General features: G+C 34.8%; 1 protein-coding gene across 2 annotated transcripts in view; it reads left to right on the forward strand.

Annotated features, from left to right (window-relative positions):
- Nucleotides 608-14,739, forward strand: part of LOC109841172 (WD repeat-containing protein 36) — a 14,863-nt gene continuing 731 nt past the window's right edge. The window contains exons 1-18 of one of the 2 annotated variants that reach the window (XM_020410059.1): nucleotides 608-906; nucleotides 1,023-1,050; nucleotides 1,250-1,350; nucleotides 2,456-2,659; nucleotides 2,771-3,014; nucleotides 3,873-4,048; nucleotides 6,559-6,641; nucleotides 7,132-7,204; nucleotides 7,951-8,016; nucleotides 8,238-8,280; nucleotides 9,091-9,230; nucleotides 9,392-9,604; nucleotides 10,886-10,970; nucleotides 11,058-11,352; nucleotides 11,688-11,949; nucleotides 12,131-12,353; nucleotides 13,118-13,332; nucleotides 14,216-14,373. In XM_020410059.1, coding sequence (XP_020265648.1) covers nucleotides 781-906; nucleotides 1,023-1,050; nucleotides 1,250-1,350; nucleotides 2,456-2,659; nucleotides 2,771-3,014; nucleotides 3,873-4,048; nucleotides 6,559-6,641; nucleotides 7,132-7,204; nucleotides 7,951-8,016; nucleotides 8,238-8,280; nucleotides 9,091-9,230; nucleotides 9,392-9,604; nucleotides 10,886-10,970; nucleotides 11,058-11,352; nucleotides 11,688-11,949; nucleotides 12,131-12,353; nucleotides 13,118-13,332; nucleotides 14,216-14,365 — 2,727 coding nt within the window. In that variant the 5' untranslated portion in view covers nucleotides 608-780 and the 3' untranslated portion in view covers nucleotides 14,366-14,373. Of the gene's footprint in view, nucleotides 907-1,022; nucleotides 1,051-1,249; nucleotides 1,351-2,455; nucleotides 2,660-2,770; nucleotides 3,015-3,872; nucleotides 4,049-6,558; nucleotides 6,642-7,131; nucleotides 7,205-7,950; nucleotides 8,017-8,237; nucleotides 8,281-9,090; nucleotides 9,231-9,391; nucleotides 9,605-10,885; nucleotides 10,971-11,057; nucleotides 11,353-11,687; nucleotides 11,950-12,130; nucleotides 12,354-13,117; nucleotides 13,333-14,215; nucleotides 14,374-14,739 lie in introns of those variants that run through there. The other variant, XM_020410058.1, reaches the window with a different exon arrangement.

Genomic DNA, 14,739 nt, shown 5'->3' on the forward strand with positions numbered 1-14,739 from the left:
CATGTATAGATACACAAAACCCAGGGTCATATGTACAACAACATTATACCCCAGTGTACCGGTTGTTTATCCAAATAACTAATAGATTTGAGAAAATAAAAAAAATCCGATCATTTGATATATAGTTCGAAATATTAATGATTTAAGGAAACAATCTCGAAGAAATCCGTATTACAATAACGCTATATTTTGAAGAATAGATTTATCCAAATAACTAATAGATTTGAGAAAATAAAAAAAAATCCGATCATTTGATATATAGTTCGAAACATTGATGATTTAAGGAAACAATCTTGAAGAAATCCGTATTGCAATAATAGTATATTTTGGAAAAATAGATTTAAGATAACTATGATTTATGGGCAGGTATGAAAAACAACATATTTTTGTTTATCAAGGATAAAAATGTTATCCTGACCCAACGACCAAATAGGAAATTCGATGATTTGCGGGACTCATTACAAAATATTAAAGATGTAAGGGACTACGAGTGAGAAAACCCAGTCACAAAAACAAAGAAAAATCTTTGTTGAGGGGTTATAGAGAACTAGAACTAAGCTAGCGTATTATATACGCGTATCTTTAAAAAAAAGAAAAAAGAAAAAAAGGTAAACGGATCTACGCTCCAAACCCAATAAGAAAAACCCCGCAATCTTAAACCCTCGTCTTCTTCATCTCTCCAACGCCGCCTCAAGTTTGTGAGGGGTTAAAAAAAGGGCATTTTGAACAAATAAAGCCCTAGAAATCCCCTTCCCAATCCCCAATCGAAGAAGTAAAGCGATGGGAATCTTCGAACCCTACCGTGCAATTGGCTACATCACCAGCGAAGTCCCCTTCTCCGTTCAGAGATTGGGCACCGAGACTTTCGTCACCGTCAGCGTCGGCAAAGCTTGGCAAGTTTACAACGTAAGCGTCCTCATTTATTCCTCCTTGAATTTGTTTAGTTGAAAAGGTTGGTTCTTGTTTTTGTTTTGAGCGCTCAAACCCTAATTTTTTGTATTTTTACTTGAATTTGTGTGCAGTGTGCTAAACTGAGTTTGGTGATGGTTGGTAAGGCTCTACACTTTTTATCTACGCGTCTCATTTCGATGCTATTAAAAAGTTCTTTTTCCCCTCTTGTTTTCTAATTTCCTCTTGGAAAGTCCCCCCTGCTGAAATTACATTAACCCAAAAAAAGAAAAAAAAGGAACTTCAGTGCTATGTCCTCGATTCTTACTGTTTTTGACCAGCGCGTAATCTCTCATTGAAGGGCCTCAACTACCGAAGAAGATTCGAGCTCTTGCGTCATATCGAGAGTATACTTTTGCTGCATTTGGGACTGAAGTTGGTGTGTTTAAACGTGCTCATCAGGTTAGTACATATTTCGCATAATAATGTACTCATCAGAAGCTTATAGTTTGTACTGATTTTTTTATGTTTCGTGAGATGGATTTTTTCATGACTCTGACTCATGTGGATATGGTGATATACATACATTCAGCACAGACATGATATACTATAAATATCATAGAACTATCAACTTTGTACCCGTTTGACCCAACTAATTAACTATGTTTACTGTATTCGATAATGGTAGTAAAGCCGCCTGTTTATCTCGAATCGTTTATGGATGTGTAAGTTTGGCATCATTGAAGTACTTATCCGATATTATGTCCTATTATTTATTATTATATATTTAAAAAATCGCTAAACTCAGACGAACTTGCACCTATTGAAAATGTTTAAAAAACCTTTCATTTAGATGCGTTCCAAGCTTCAGGATACTTAACTGTTTTTCCTTTGATGCATGAGTTTATATTGCATAATCAAAAGAGGTCGGTCTACCTAACATGTTAGCATGGGGGTTTATGGCAAAGTTAAACGCTTGCTAATAGATTGGCTGGAGGCAATACTTATGCCGACTTGTTGTTATAGTGACATACAACACCAATGACAAAGGCTTCATCTCACCTTTTTGGGATCAAGAAATGAATCCTATTCTTGCGTTCAGTTCCATTAGATTGATATCTGGTTCTAAAATTTGTCAAAAGTCCCTTTTTTGGTCGTGTGGAGCTTTCTTTGAGCTAACGCGTCAGAACTTATCTTGCTTCTACATGAGAATGTTTAGGTGTTGATGTCGGTCATTGTCATGATGCTTGGATCTATAGGCTGCAGGACGTTCCTTTCAAACATCATTTTAAATTTATTTATGGTTAAAATCATATTCTGATTCTTTGATGGGAGGGTTTCTGGTAATTAAATTTTGAGTTTGAGTACTATAATGTATTTCTTTCCAACTGATAGTACAAAGCATATTATGGTATTTCTTTCCAACTGATAGTACGAAGCATATTATGGTGGCAGTGTCCCTTACGAATAAATTTTGTCCTTGCTGAAACTACCTCTACCATCCTCATCTTCTCTTTGAATGCTATGCTATTAAATTAGGTTTTCTTGTTATGAACCTTTTACTCAGGTAGCAACATGGAGTAAACACAATCACAAGGTTAATCTTTTGCTCTTACTTGGAGAACATGTCTTAAGTGTTGATATTAGAGGCAATTTATTCATCTGGGCATTCAAAGATGTAGAGCAAAAATTTGAACCAGCTGGGCATATCTTGCTGGAGGAGAACTTCTCGCCAAGTTGCATAATGCATCCAGATACTTATCTAAACAAGGTAGCTTCAGAACATTTAAATCTTAAAATTCTGTTGAGACCTTTATACTGATTCTTACTTCTGAACTTTACTTGTTATCAAAATCTTTGTTATGTACTATGCTTAAATCAGGTCATTGTTGGCAGCCAAGAAGGTTCATTCCAACTGTGGAACATCAGCACGAAGAAGAAACTGTACGAATTTAAAGGATGGAACTCCTCTATTTACTGTTGTGTGTCTTCGCCCGCTCTGGATGTAGTTGCAGTTGGTTGTGCTGATGGAACAATCCATATTCACAACGTGCGTTATGATGAAGAGATAGTTTCATTTACGCATTCTACACGTGGTGCTGTAACTGCCTTGGCTTTCAGCAGCGGTAATTCTTAGCTGATCTCTTTCAGTTGGCTACTAAATTCAGATTTGATGTGATCTATATAGCCTTCCTCCTTTTCGGTTAGAGTATCTGGTCCTTTATGATATCTCTTTACACACTTATATGAGCTGGCTTTTGAAATTCCATAGGGATCCTGTAAAGTCATTTGAGAGTAACATTTGAAAATCATATGAGAAATTAGAGATGAGTAAAATACCATGTATGTATATTTGCAAGACCAACAATTGACTGTTATCTGAGATTGGTGGGTCTATAAATAGTTTAATATGAAATACTGGAGTAAATTTTTGTACTGTTGCCTTTCATATCTGTACATAAATGAAGGTATGGAATCCTTATAGTTCTTGAGACAGAATGATACTATCTACAGTACATGAATGATTGTGACACTTTTTCCATACGCATGAACATGCTTTAGCCCCGCTAGTGATCATCTTGTTGTTCAATGTTGGCCTGTTACTTACCAGGAACTACACCTGGATACAATCTTTTAATGTTTTACTCGCCAACAGTATCTTATTGTTGGCAAGTTTTTATTGAACTTTTCCCTTATCCTATTATGTCAGATAGTAATATTCTGCTTCTATAGCTGGATAGATTAGATGTAATCACGAGCGTTTTCTGATTCTTGGAATGAAAGGTACCTTGCTTTTATCGTAAACTGATGTTTGTTTTTTATTGAAGTGGTTATATAGAAGTGACTTGCAGTAAAGTTGTGCCCCAAATGAAATTTTGAATGTTATGAAATATGTATTTTTGCTCATCACAATTTTCCTTCATACTCGTGCTATTACCTTGGCTATTTTCATTTTTTTTGTTTAATATTCTTGTATTTTGTAGATGGTCAACCTCTCCTAGCTTCTGGGGGTTCATCAGGTGTGATATGCATATGGAATTTGGAGAAGAAGAAGCTCCAGTCGGTTATTCGAGAAGCACATGATAAATCAATAGTATCACTTCATTTCTTTGCCAATGAGCCTGTTCTTATGAGTGCTGCCTCCGATAATTCAGTGAAAGTAAGAGAATCTCTTATTCTTGTACACATGTGCATTAGTCCGTACTACTTTTGCAGTAGTACAACTGATCTATCTTTTATATCTTTAGGAACGTAAAGGTGCATGCTTCTTACAGTTTGTATTAACCATTAGCACAACACGTATCATGCAGCTGCCTGCTGCAGGACATAGTGCATATTTGGATTCCTGTATATTTAAATGTGGGCATTATCATGCATGTTCCTGTCACTACACTTTTCTAAAGCTTCAGATCTAACTATATGTATTCTGCATATATCATTGTACTTTTAGCTTCTTTTTAAGGATATTAAATACCTTTTGGAAATTCAAACTGGAATTTGTTTCCCCCAAATGCAATCGGGAAAATATTTAAGTGAAGCTACATGGATGCATCATCGATGTGATAGCAGAGTCAAGGAAAAAGATTTAAGCTGAAACATACTTGTTTTAGCCACATTCAGCAGTTGTTTAGCAAAAAATGAGTCCTGCATGATAGACCTCTAGAAAAGGCAAGTAAAATAATAGTGAACAAAAAAAGAAAGTAATTACACATCTACTAAAGTTCGTTTGAAGTCTGTAAGAACATAGTAAAAAATAATGAAATCGACAAAAGTTCAAAAGAATTCAGGTCCAAAAAGAAGTAAATAGATGGCGGAGAAGAAAAGAATGAGAGTGAAAGAAAGTGATTCATGGAATTCTTGGTCCCTTAAATCTCTCTTATTAGAGTTGAGAGCGGCTGGGTTAATCTCTTCAGGTATATTCTTACTTAGGATGGATCAAACTTTTGTGTGATTCATACCAAGTAATTAGTCATGGCTTCTTGTATAAGTGGCTATTGCCTGCTAAATAGTTGGTATTAACTTCTTACATAAGCAGGCTTTGATGTGGGCTGCAAATGGGAACCAGAAACTGCCCACTTAACTTAAGATATTAGCTGATATTTTATGTTTAATCCTTAATTTCTCTTATCTTCATGAAAATATCCTACTAACTATTGACAGATATTTCACAAATTAAATCTTAATAATAAAACTAGGGCACACATCTCCGTTTTATTAATAACTTGCTTACAAATCTTATTTAACAGATAATATTTTTTTTGAAAGTATTTTATATTTAGAATTTTTTAATCGAACTGAAACTGGAACTCTTTAAAACTGCAAAAACTCGCAGAAATCAAATTTTCAGGAAGGGGCCAAAACAGATATATGTAACTTCTCAAGCCTTGATAAAATTTCAAGTCTGAATACATTTGTGTTAATATCTGGTGATCATGTGAATAATGAATCTCAAATTGAAACTCTCTAAAACTGCTAAAAATTGAAGAAATTAAACTTTTAGGAAGGTACCAAAACAACAAAGCAGTCATGGATTCATATAAGTATAATTTCTTGCTTAGAATCTCTTCAGGGATGGATTTTCTGAAATTTGTGTGATTATTGCTATGCAGTTTTTGATCTTTTCTTGATCCATTGAAAACTATCCGCTACATAATATTGTACTGTTTAGGGTTTTAACAAAGGGATGGGCGACTTATACATGGATACCCAGCAGAGGTATTTGGCTTCTATTAGGAAATTTTAAGAGATCTTGAGAGCAGCTCCCGGCTTCTTGCATTGTTATCTGTGGTCAGTTGCCAACATAGCTTAATCTATTTCTTGTAATTAGTATGAGCCATATGCTAGGGTTGTTTGCTGTGGCATGAATCACCCAGAATAGTCAACATTGGTTATTGCCCTTCAACACTCGACAGATACAATCAATAAAGTGGCCTTATCGGGGCAACTTTAAATTTTAGACGCATTGGGCACTTGGGCATCTGTGTTATGGGCATACCAGCATGTCAAAAATACTTTCAAGACATAAAACTGGAAAACAATCAAGGTCTGTTGCAATTTTGGAGAGTTCAGTACTAGATTGTATCATATAAACGTCTAAGAAGAAGGATAGCCTTCACCAAATGCCACTCAAAATGTGACCACACTAAGTTATCTTCATGTCCTCTTTCTATGTCTTATCGTACATGATGAAATACTGCCCAAAACAATACCTGTTAATTGTTATGAGCTTACACTAATATGCTTGGATAAAAATGCCATCAGACATTGCACTACTACGACATTCTGCACTTATTAATTTCTTTAAGTTTGAGCTGATGTAGTAGGTAGGAAGGTTTTGATAAAGATACTTGAAATAACTTCGCCATTCAATTTACGTGAATCACCTACGCGAGTTATCTTGCAGAATAGCAATTTCGTTCCGCAACTAGTTACCAGATGCCAAACAGACTAATAAAGTAACTACTCATTTCATATTAATTAAATTTAGAGCCACTTCTGTTAAATTTTTGCACATCATATGCTTACCTTCTGCAGAAGAATTGAAGAAGTTCACAATTTTTATCTTTGTCCAGTTTGCAATATGTCTAGTTTGTTTCATTGTGTTCTTTATTAATTAAGTAACTGCATCTCCTTATTGGCATTTATTTATTTATTTTAATTTTGTTATAGATGTGGATTTTTGATACAAGTGATGGAGAAGCTCGTCTTTTACGCTTTCGAAGCGGTCATAGTGCTCCTCCTTTATGCATCAGGTGAAATTTTCTACTCAAGCACATGCTTCTTTTATTTTCCTTTGCACTATTTTATTTCTCTTTAGGTTAACTATATAACCTTGCACACCCTAAGGTCTCTGCATATTCATTCACCTTTAGAACTTCATTGGTGTAAATTTATCCACATCACGCTAATAGGTAACGCTTTTGATGATGAAATGTTGTTTTGTTAATTTCTTTCAAGAAATTATCTAAAAAAATTTGCTGCTTTTTTAGATTTTAGTCTGATATATCTGAAATGTGACCTTTTTCAGTTACTGGTGAATTAAGTTTACAGTAGTCTGAAAAAGCCCTTCAAATATTTTCTTTAAATACATACAATTATTTCCTGAAGATGTTCTTGCTGTGGGTGATTAGATTCAAAGAGGGTTTTCATAGTCTGGATTGTCGCAATCTCTGTGAATCTTTTTCTGTACGAAATTTCTGCAAGTTATTGTCATTGATAATTGTTCGATTCTTGATGTTTCAGATTCTACAGAAATGGAAGGTGCATATTGTCTGCAGGTCAAGATCGTGCTTTCCGGCTTTTCTCAGTAGTGCAGGTTTGTGTCATTTTGATTTCCATGTAGATATGCTGATTTTAGTTTTGAGTGAACAATTCACACCTATCTTTAGCTTCTTACTAATAAATGCTGATTGTCAGTCACATTTGCTTGTCATTCTATCATTTTACAAAATGTTAACATTACTGTTTTATTGGCTTTACCTATCTTGCATAGGTACTTAATAGAGGACTTGCCTGCATCTAATACTTACTGGATGCTCAGATATGTTGAGATTTATTAAATACATCCTAAAGTTTATGATGTATTTGAGATGTAACTGAAAATATACCAGTGTCAGTGAGTATGAAGTTAAAAATTTAATTATGCGTGAAGTGGTTCATAAGATTTATTTTGATTCAAGCAGATGTTTATATGAAGAGTATTAGGTCAATCTAGAAAGTTCGTTTTATAATGTACTATAGTTATTTGTACTATTATGTAATTTGATATATAGATATGTTAGTGCTTTATGTGTACTTAAGTGAAACTTAGATGTATGTATCTGACTAGTCTTCTACTTAACTAGTCTGATATGGCAATATTTGAAGGACCTAGTATTTTATATGCAATTTATATTTGAGACTATTAGTGATTGTAGATATATCACTTGAAATATATTGAGGTAGACCTTTTGTGTCAATTCTATTTGATGCTTACAGTATTCATGTTTTTGGTAAAAACCCATTAAACAAATTTGTGTTGTATATCTTGTTTAAATTAATTAAAGTTCACTATTTGGGCAGGACCAACAAAGTAGAGAACTTTCTCAGCGTCATATAACGAAAAGAGCCAAGAAACTCATGATGAAGGTATAAAGAGAGATGATGAATTTGTTGTTTATTACAATCTTATGGCCTGTTTTTTATGAATGTTTTTTCTTTATTTTATTTTCCCCCTTTTTTTTTGGGTTTTTGTTATTGTTTTTGAACAAAAGGTGATAACCTGACTTGCTCCGCATGCCCTGTTTGCTATCTTTTTTTTTGTTGGTGGATAAAGAGGCATCTAACTTAGCACTATTACTCTTTCTCAGGAAGAAGAGATCAAGTTGAAGCCTGTTATCACCTTTGATGTTGGTAATAGTCTCTCCTTAGACATTCTTTATTTTTTATTATTGTCATAGGAAATATTCTGGGTAAGTTCTCATATTATTATATTGACCGAATTGACATTACATCCTGAGCTTCAGATGGTGTATGTTAAGGAGTGTGTTCCTGTTTTTGCAATAGCGCGATGGTGTTCATATTGTAGTCTTGGAGGGCCGATGCTTGACTGCAGGCCTTGTTTTGTGGAATTAAATAGTTTGGTAAAATCAGTCCCTTCACGTGGTCTCATTTCATTCTTCTGGCTGAGGGAAGAATGTGTGAAATTATGTTAAAAAGTTGTAGAAGTCCATATTTGAGCATGGCGGGCCTGTTTCTAATGTTTAGCAGACTTCTGTAGGCCTTAAGTTTTTGGAAATGTAAACTGCAGTTTCTTCAGCTTGCCTTGCTCGAGTTCTATGATTTAAAAAAAGATGTTCCTGATCTCATGATCGTTGGCCCAAAATAAACTGACTTACTAAAGCTGCAACTGCATGTGCTTCCAAAACCCTGGTCCATAAGTTGCCTTACTATGTAATTCTTCTTCATGTTACCTAAATTATAAACTATGTTTCACGGGTGCGGGGGCAGTTCTGGGTGGTGATATTTGAAATAATTCTATTCTATATACATCGCAGCATTGTTTCTATGCTGTGATAATTATTGCATGTCATCTTACATTCGCCAAAGTCCTCTCCAAGCTTATAATGCGTTTTTCCGTTATTCTTTAGCATATATTCTTTTTCTTGACAGTTCATTTGTTTACTGATCTTGCATTTTCAAAAAAATAAAAAATATTTATAGCCGAGATCCGTGAGCGTGATTGGTGTAACGTTGTGACCTGTCATATGGATACTCCACAAGCTTACGTGTGGCGTCTTCAGAACTTTGTCCTTGGTGAACATATTCTCACACCTTCCACCGACAAGCAAACACATGTTAAGGTATGTTCTTTTCGAATGTGTTTAGTACATCGTAGGTAATTTTACTTGTTTATTACCACAATAATACGACATATATAAAAACATCAGTGTAAGTATTAATTCTCTCTAGTTTGCGATGGAAGTTATGGGTCATTTTAAGCATTCGTCTATTTTCCTGACAGGCTTGCACAATTAGTGCCTGTGGTAATTTTGCTATTCTGGGCACTGAGGGTGGCTGGATTGAACGGTTCAACCTCCAATCAGGGATCAGCCGAGGCAGTTATGTGGACATTACTGAATCACAAAGTTGTGCTCATGATGGGGAAGTGGTTGGAATTGCCTGTGATGCTACAAACAACATCCTCATAAGTGCAGGATACCATGGTGACATTAAGGTTTGGGTTACTGGATTGATGTATTGTATTCCATTTCATACCTTAGCTGAGAAATGTGTTATCTATAACTAGTAAACTTATGAAGTTTATATTTCTGAGACATTCACATTGCAAAATTGAATTGTAATTAAGAAACTGAAAACAAAATCAGAGTTTCTTCATCAAATATTAATTTGATATGTAGCTGGAGATGCAGAAACATCTTTTGAAAAATATCCAATTTCAGAGGTATATTGGATTAGGTGGCTGATTGACACATTACTGAGGCTGTAACCCATTTCGCGAACACTGATAATTTTCCCCCTTCATTTATCATATAAATAAACTTCAATACATGTAATTTAATTATATGACAAAAAGATGCAAGTACTATTTCCTTCATGAAACTTCCTTCATAGACCCTGATTAGCTGAGTGTTGAAATTGGACCCATTTGTTGCTTGTTGATTATTTAGCATTATTTTTTGAATCTTTGATGTGTGGTGCTGCTCACACGGTTGCTTTTGTGAGTGACTTGGCAAGACTAGGAAGAGCTTCATTGTAAAGTTGCAAAAGTGGATAGATGCACTTGAAGCTAATGCTAAGCATGCACAGGATGTACTTACTTATAACATAATAAACAAGCATGTAACGTGTTAATATTGGTAACTGGGAAGTCAGTAGGAGTGCTACTTTTGTTACCTACTTAGCTTTCACCACGATATCCCTATTTGCTTGCACCTTCTGATCAACTGGATAGTTCTTTATACAACAGATGGAGAATTAGTGAATTTACAAAGACATGGTTTTGTGATCTCCAAAGTCCAAAATCATAAGTACTTCCTGGTTACTGAGTGGTCTCGTAGACTATGCTTCCTGATTGTAGTGGTTAGCTACTTTCGATTAGGAGGTGCACAACTTCTATTGTAAGGTGTAAATGGCATGCATACATTTGCATAGAAATCTGCCATTGAAAATGGCATGGCTGCTCTATTCCATGTAATATATAATTTACGATTGTAATTCTTTATTTCCTTTTCCATAGTAGACTATGGTCCTGAAGAAAGGTTTGCAGAATAATAACTTTTACTTTTTATGCCACCTTTTGCACCAAATACTAATTATATATCACCCACTTTGTTACTTGCAACATGATTGAGCAGATTCATATCCTGTTATACGAACTCTCTTATAGTAGGACTTTCTAATAAATTAAAAATGAACTGAAATGGAACATATTTGTAGTGATATCTCAGAAGCAGGGCATAGGAGCTTCTTCATAATATATTTGTTTCATTTACAGGTCTGGGATTTTAAAGCCCGTGTAGTAAAATCTAGATGGCATGTTGGTTGTTCTCTCATCAAGATTGTTTATCACCGGACAAATGGTATGTTCCCCTTCATGTTCTTTTCTTTTCTGGATAAGCACACACTGGGCAAGTACATTTTAACAAAGATTTATTGTTTCTTTCTAGGTCTTCTGGCAACTGTTGCAGATGACATGGTTCTCCGTTTGTTTGATGTTGTGGCTGTAAGAATGGTGCGCAAATTTGAAGGTCATACAGATCGTATCACTGATCTGTGTTTTAGTGAGGATGGGAAATGGCTTCTTTCTTCCAGTATGGATGGAACTCTTAGAATTTGGGACGTCATTTTGGCAAGACAGATAGATGCTCTCCAAGTTGATGTCTGTATAACAGCAGTATCCCTTTCCCCTGCCATGGATATTTTAGCTACTTCACATGTTGATCAAAATGGTGTCTACCTTTGGTTAGTCCTTTCTTAATTCTTTGTTCTAGCTGCTTGACTGTCTACTTAGCCTATGAATTATGGGGATTTATAGCAAGTCAGTAGTTATACTTCTGGAGAAGTTCTATTATGACACATCTGAGGTGTTAGCTGACGTTGCAGTAGCATAACAATCATATAACTCTAGCCTCATTTCTTGTATTGCGACATATATCCGACATTTGTATCTTTCAAGATTTTTTTTCTTTTGTTCTCAGGCATTGATGGTAATAAATGCATTTTGTTGATTTTTTATTTTGACCTATCTTGTCTTCGAATTTTTCAAGCATGATGACATTTTCCCCATATTTTATCAGGGTTAATCAGACTATGTTCTCTGGATCTTCCAATGTGGAATCATATGCAAGTGGAAACAAAGTACGAGGCACTCATTTACCATCTATTTCTTCAAAAGAAAAAGCTGAAGAGCAAGATTCAGTGGATGCCTCAAAGGATCAGTATCAAATAAAAAAGTCTCTCTCTACAGAAAATTTTGCTCACCAAATGCCTGATCTGGTTACCCTTTCCTTGCTTCCAAGGAGCCAATGGCAAAGTCTAACTAATTTAGACATAATAAAGGTCAGTTGCTTAATACATCATCTGTAGAATAATTTGTTGAAATATTCTGGAATTATCTGTCCTCAATTACTAGATTTTGTGTTTTATACTAGTTAAAATCTAAATTGTTTTTGGAGAGCACCTGAATTATCTTTACACCTTGCTGGGTTTTTGTTTAACAAAACTGAGTTTTTGCTTGCAGGTCCGCAACAAGCCAATGGAACCTCCGAAGAAACCAGAAAAAGCACCTTTCTTCTTGCCCTCCACTCCATCTCTTTCAGGAGAAATATTATTTAAGCCTAATGCAGTTGCTAACGGTGATAAAAAAGATACCAAGAATCAGGAACTAAAGCACAGCAACCAGAAAATGAATTTATCGTCTCAGTTTTCTCTTTTACTACACTCCTGTGCAGAAACTGGAGATTGTAAGTCATGTCTGCATTCATTTATAGGCATCTTAAATGTTTTCAAGATTTATTAATTTAGTGAAACAATTCCTAAAATACCGATGAACCCTAGTATAAAATTTTGCCCATGTGTCTTTTCTCATCCTAAATTCTATGGGTATAGTGTTTATTTTTCATCCCCATTTTCCTATTCAAGTATTTTTGCCATATTAGAACAAAGGAGGAAATTAGTGGGATGGGGTATTGAAGCTTGTGAAAATATATATGATCGTGTATGTAAGTGAGATTTCCTACGTAAATTATCAAGTGATAATGAATAATCTCTACTTAGCAGTGGATCTGATCTGCAAGCAATAGACCTCATTTCTGTCACTAGCTTAAAGCTGCTTTCTTGAAATAAATTCAGTTTCATTAAAATTGATGCCCTTACCTTGTCTAAAAGCTGCAAATTTCAGTCTTTAAGAAAATTTATTTTTCCTAAATGGCCTATCACAGGCAAAGCATAAATTTATGTTTTAAGATCAAAATGTTGTCCTTAGATTTGCTTTACTAGGGAACAAAGAGAATGATAAGAGTACCCGGAGCACTTGATTACTATCCAAACACCCAAACCAATATATTTTGATAGAAAACTTACTGATTAAGTTTATACTATACTTCATAAATCTAAGATGTATTTTGACTTCTTGTATTCACGTCTAGCAACAGATTGTTAATTATTTATCTTTTGATTGGTTATGTCAGTATTAAAGCTTCTGAAATTCATCCATCTTTCATTGCAGTTTCAGCATTCACAGACTACATAAAAGGCCTGTCACCTTCGACACTTGATGTAGAACTTCGTGTGCTTCAAATAATAGATGATGAAGATATGCAAGCATTGGACCAGAGGCCAGAACTGCAGACAATTGGATTATTACTCGATTATTTCATTCATGAGCTTTCATGCAAGAACAACTTCGAGTTTATTCAAGCTGTTATTAAGTTATTCCTCAAGGTATCTGGTAACTTGCATTTTGTCTTCTATCCTGGGACAGTTACACTTTCGCTTATAGTAGTTGAAAGATATACCTAATTGTTGGCTATAATGATTTATTAGTATCCACACAACTTTTGTTTTGTTTTCTATCCTGGACAATTACAATTTTGCTTACAGTACTTGAAACATATACCAATTAGTTGGCAGTTGCATGTTCAGATCCAACATTGCATTATTTGCAACAAGCCCACGAGTGCACATTTATAGCATCTTAAGATGGAATGGTATTCATGTGAATATTGGGTAGTAAATAAATCCGCGTAGTTTTTACCACTATAGCTGTCCTGGATAATAAAATGTAGCTGGAGCTTTTTCCCTATTATAACCGTTACAGGTAGGGGTGCGAAAAATATCCGTATCTGTTAGGATGCGGATATGGTCACAAATATCTATGTCTGATGGGGTATCGTTAGGGTTATGGATATGTAGTGAAATGTCCGGATCCGGGTTTGAAATATCCAAATATGAATTGGTCAAACAATTGTAATTATTTTAATCCTTAGATTAATGGATTTGAGATTGATTTTGATGATCAAGAGATAATTTTAACTTTTCGTGTATAATGAACATATTAACGAACACTATTGTTTCATATGAGTTATGTTCTTTTCGATATTATATGGTTTTCTCATATCCTTCTGGATCCGCATGTATATCTGTAAATGTATCCGAAATTGGCGGATATAGATATGAATTTTCTTTGCTGAGGCGTATCCATATCCATATCTGTGATTGGTAAGCAGATATGGATATCGTAAGTATCATCTCCAAGCTGTATCCAAACCGTTAACATCCCTACCACTTACAGTGGTAATAGTTTTTCTCTATTTTTTTCCCTCAGATCCATGGCGAAACAGTCCGAATGCATTTGAGCCTACAAGAGAAGGCGAGAAGGCTTTTGGAAGTTCAGAGCTTAGTTTGGAATAGGGTAGATAAAATGTTTCAAAGTGCCAGATGCATGGTTACCTTTCTCAGCAATTCACAATTCTGAAAGGTACTTCTTTTATCATCATCTATTTTCTTATGTAATTAATGTATGTATATGATGATATGAAGGTTCAGTATGTGGTTTACAGTTTCAAATCTCTGGTAAAAATCATTTACTTTTAAGCTTGCTGTATTTTTTAAAGGGATTTTTTAAACAAACTCCCTCATGTTTTCGCTAATATCACGTAACGGTCAATATCAAATCGATCAATTCCCTGAGTTTTTTCATGGTATATAATAACATTTTATGCTCTCAAGCTCATTAGTTACTCAAATTTAACCTAAATGGATGTGTTTACTCAAAACCGGTTTACACTCGTTTGCTTCGCTCACATGTTCTCAAATTCTTTATTTTCCATCTTTTGACCATAAACCTAT

The sequence above is a fragment of the Asparagus officinalis genome, chromosome 5 (assembly GCF_001876935.1).
Source record: "Asparagus officinalis chromosome 5, Aspof.V1, whole genome shotgun sequence".
In the NCBI taxonomy this organism is placed as follows: domain Eukaryota; kingdom Viridiplantae; phylum Streptophyta; class Magnoliopsida; order Asparagales; family Asparagaceae; genus Asparagus; species Asparagus officinalis.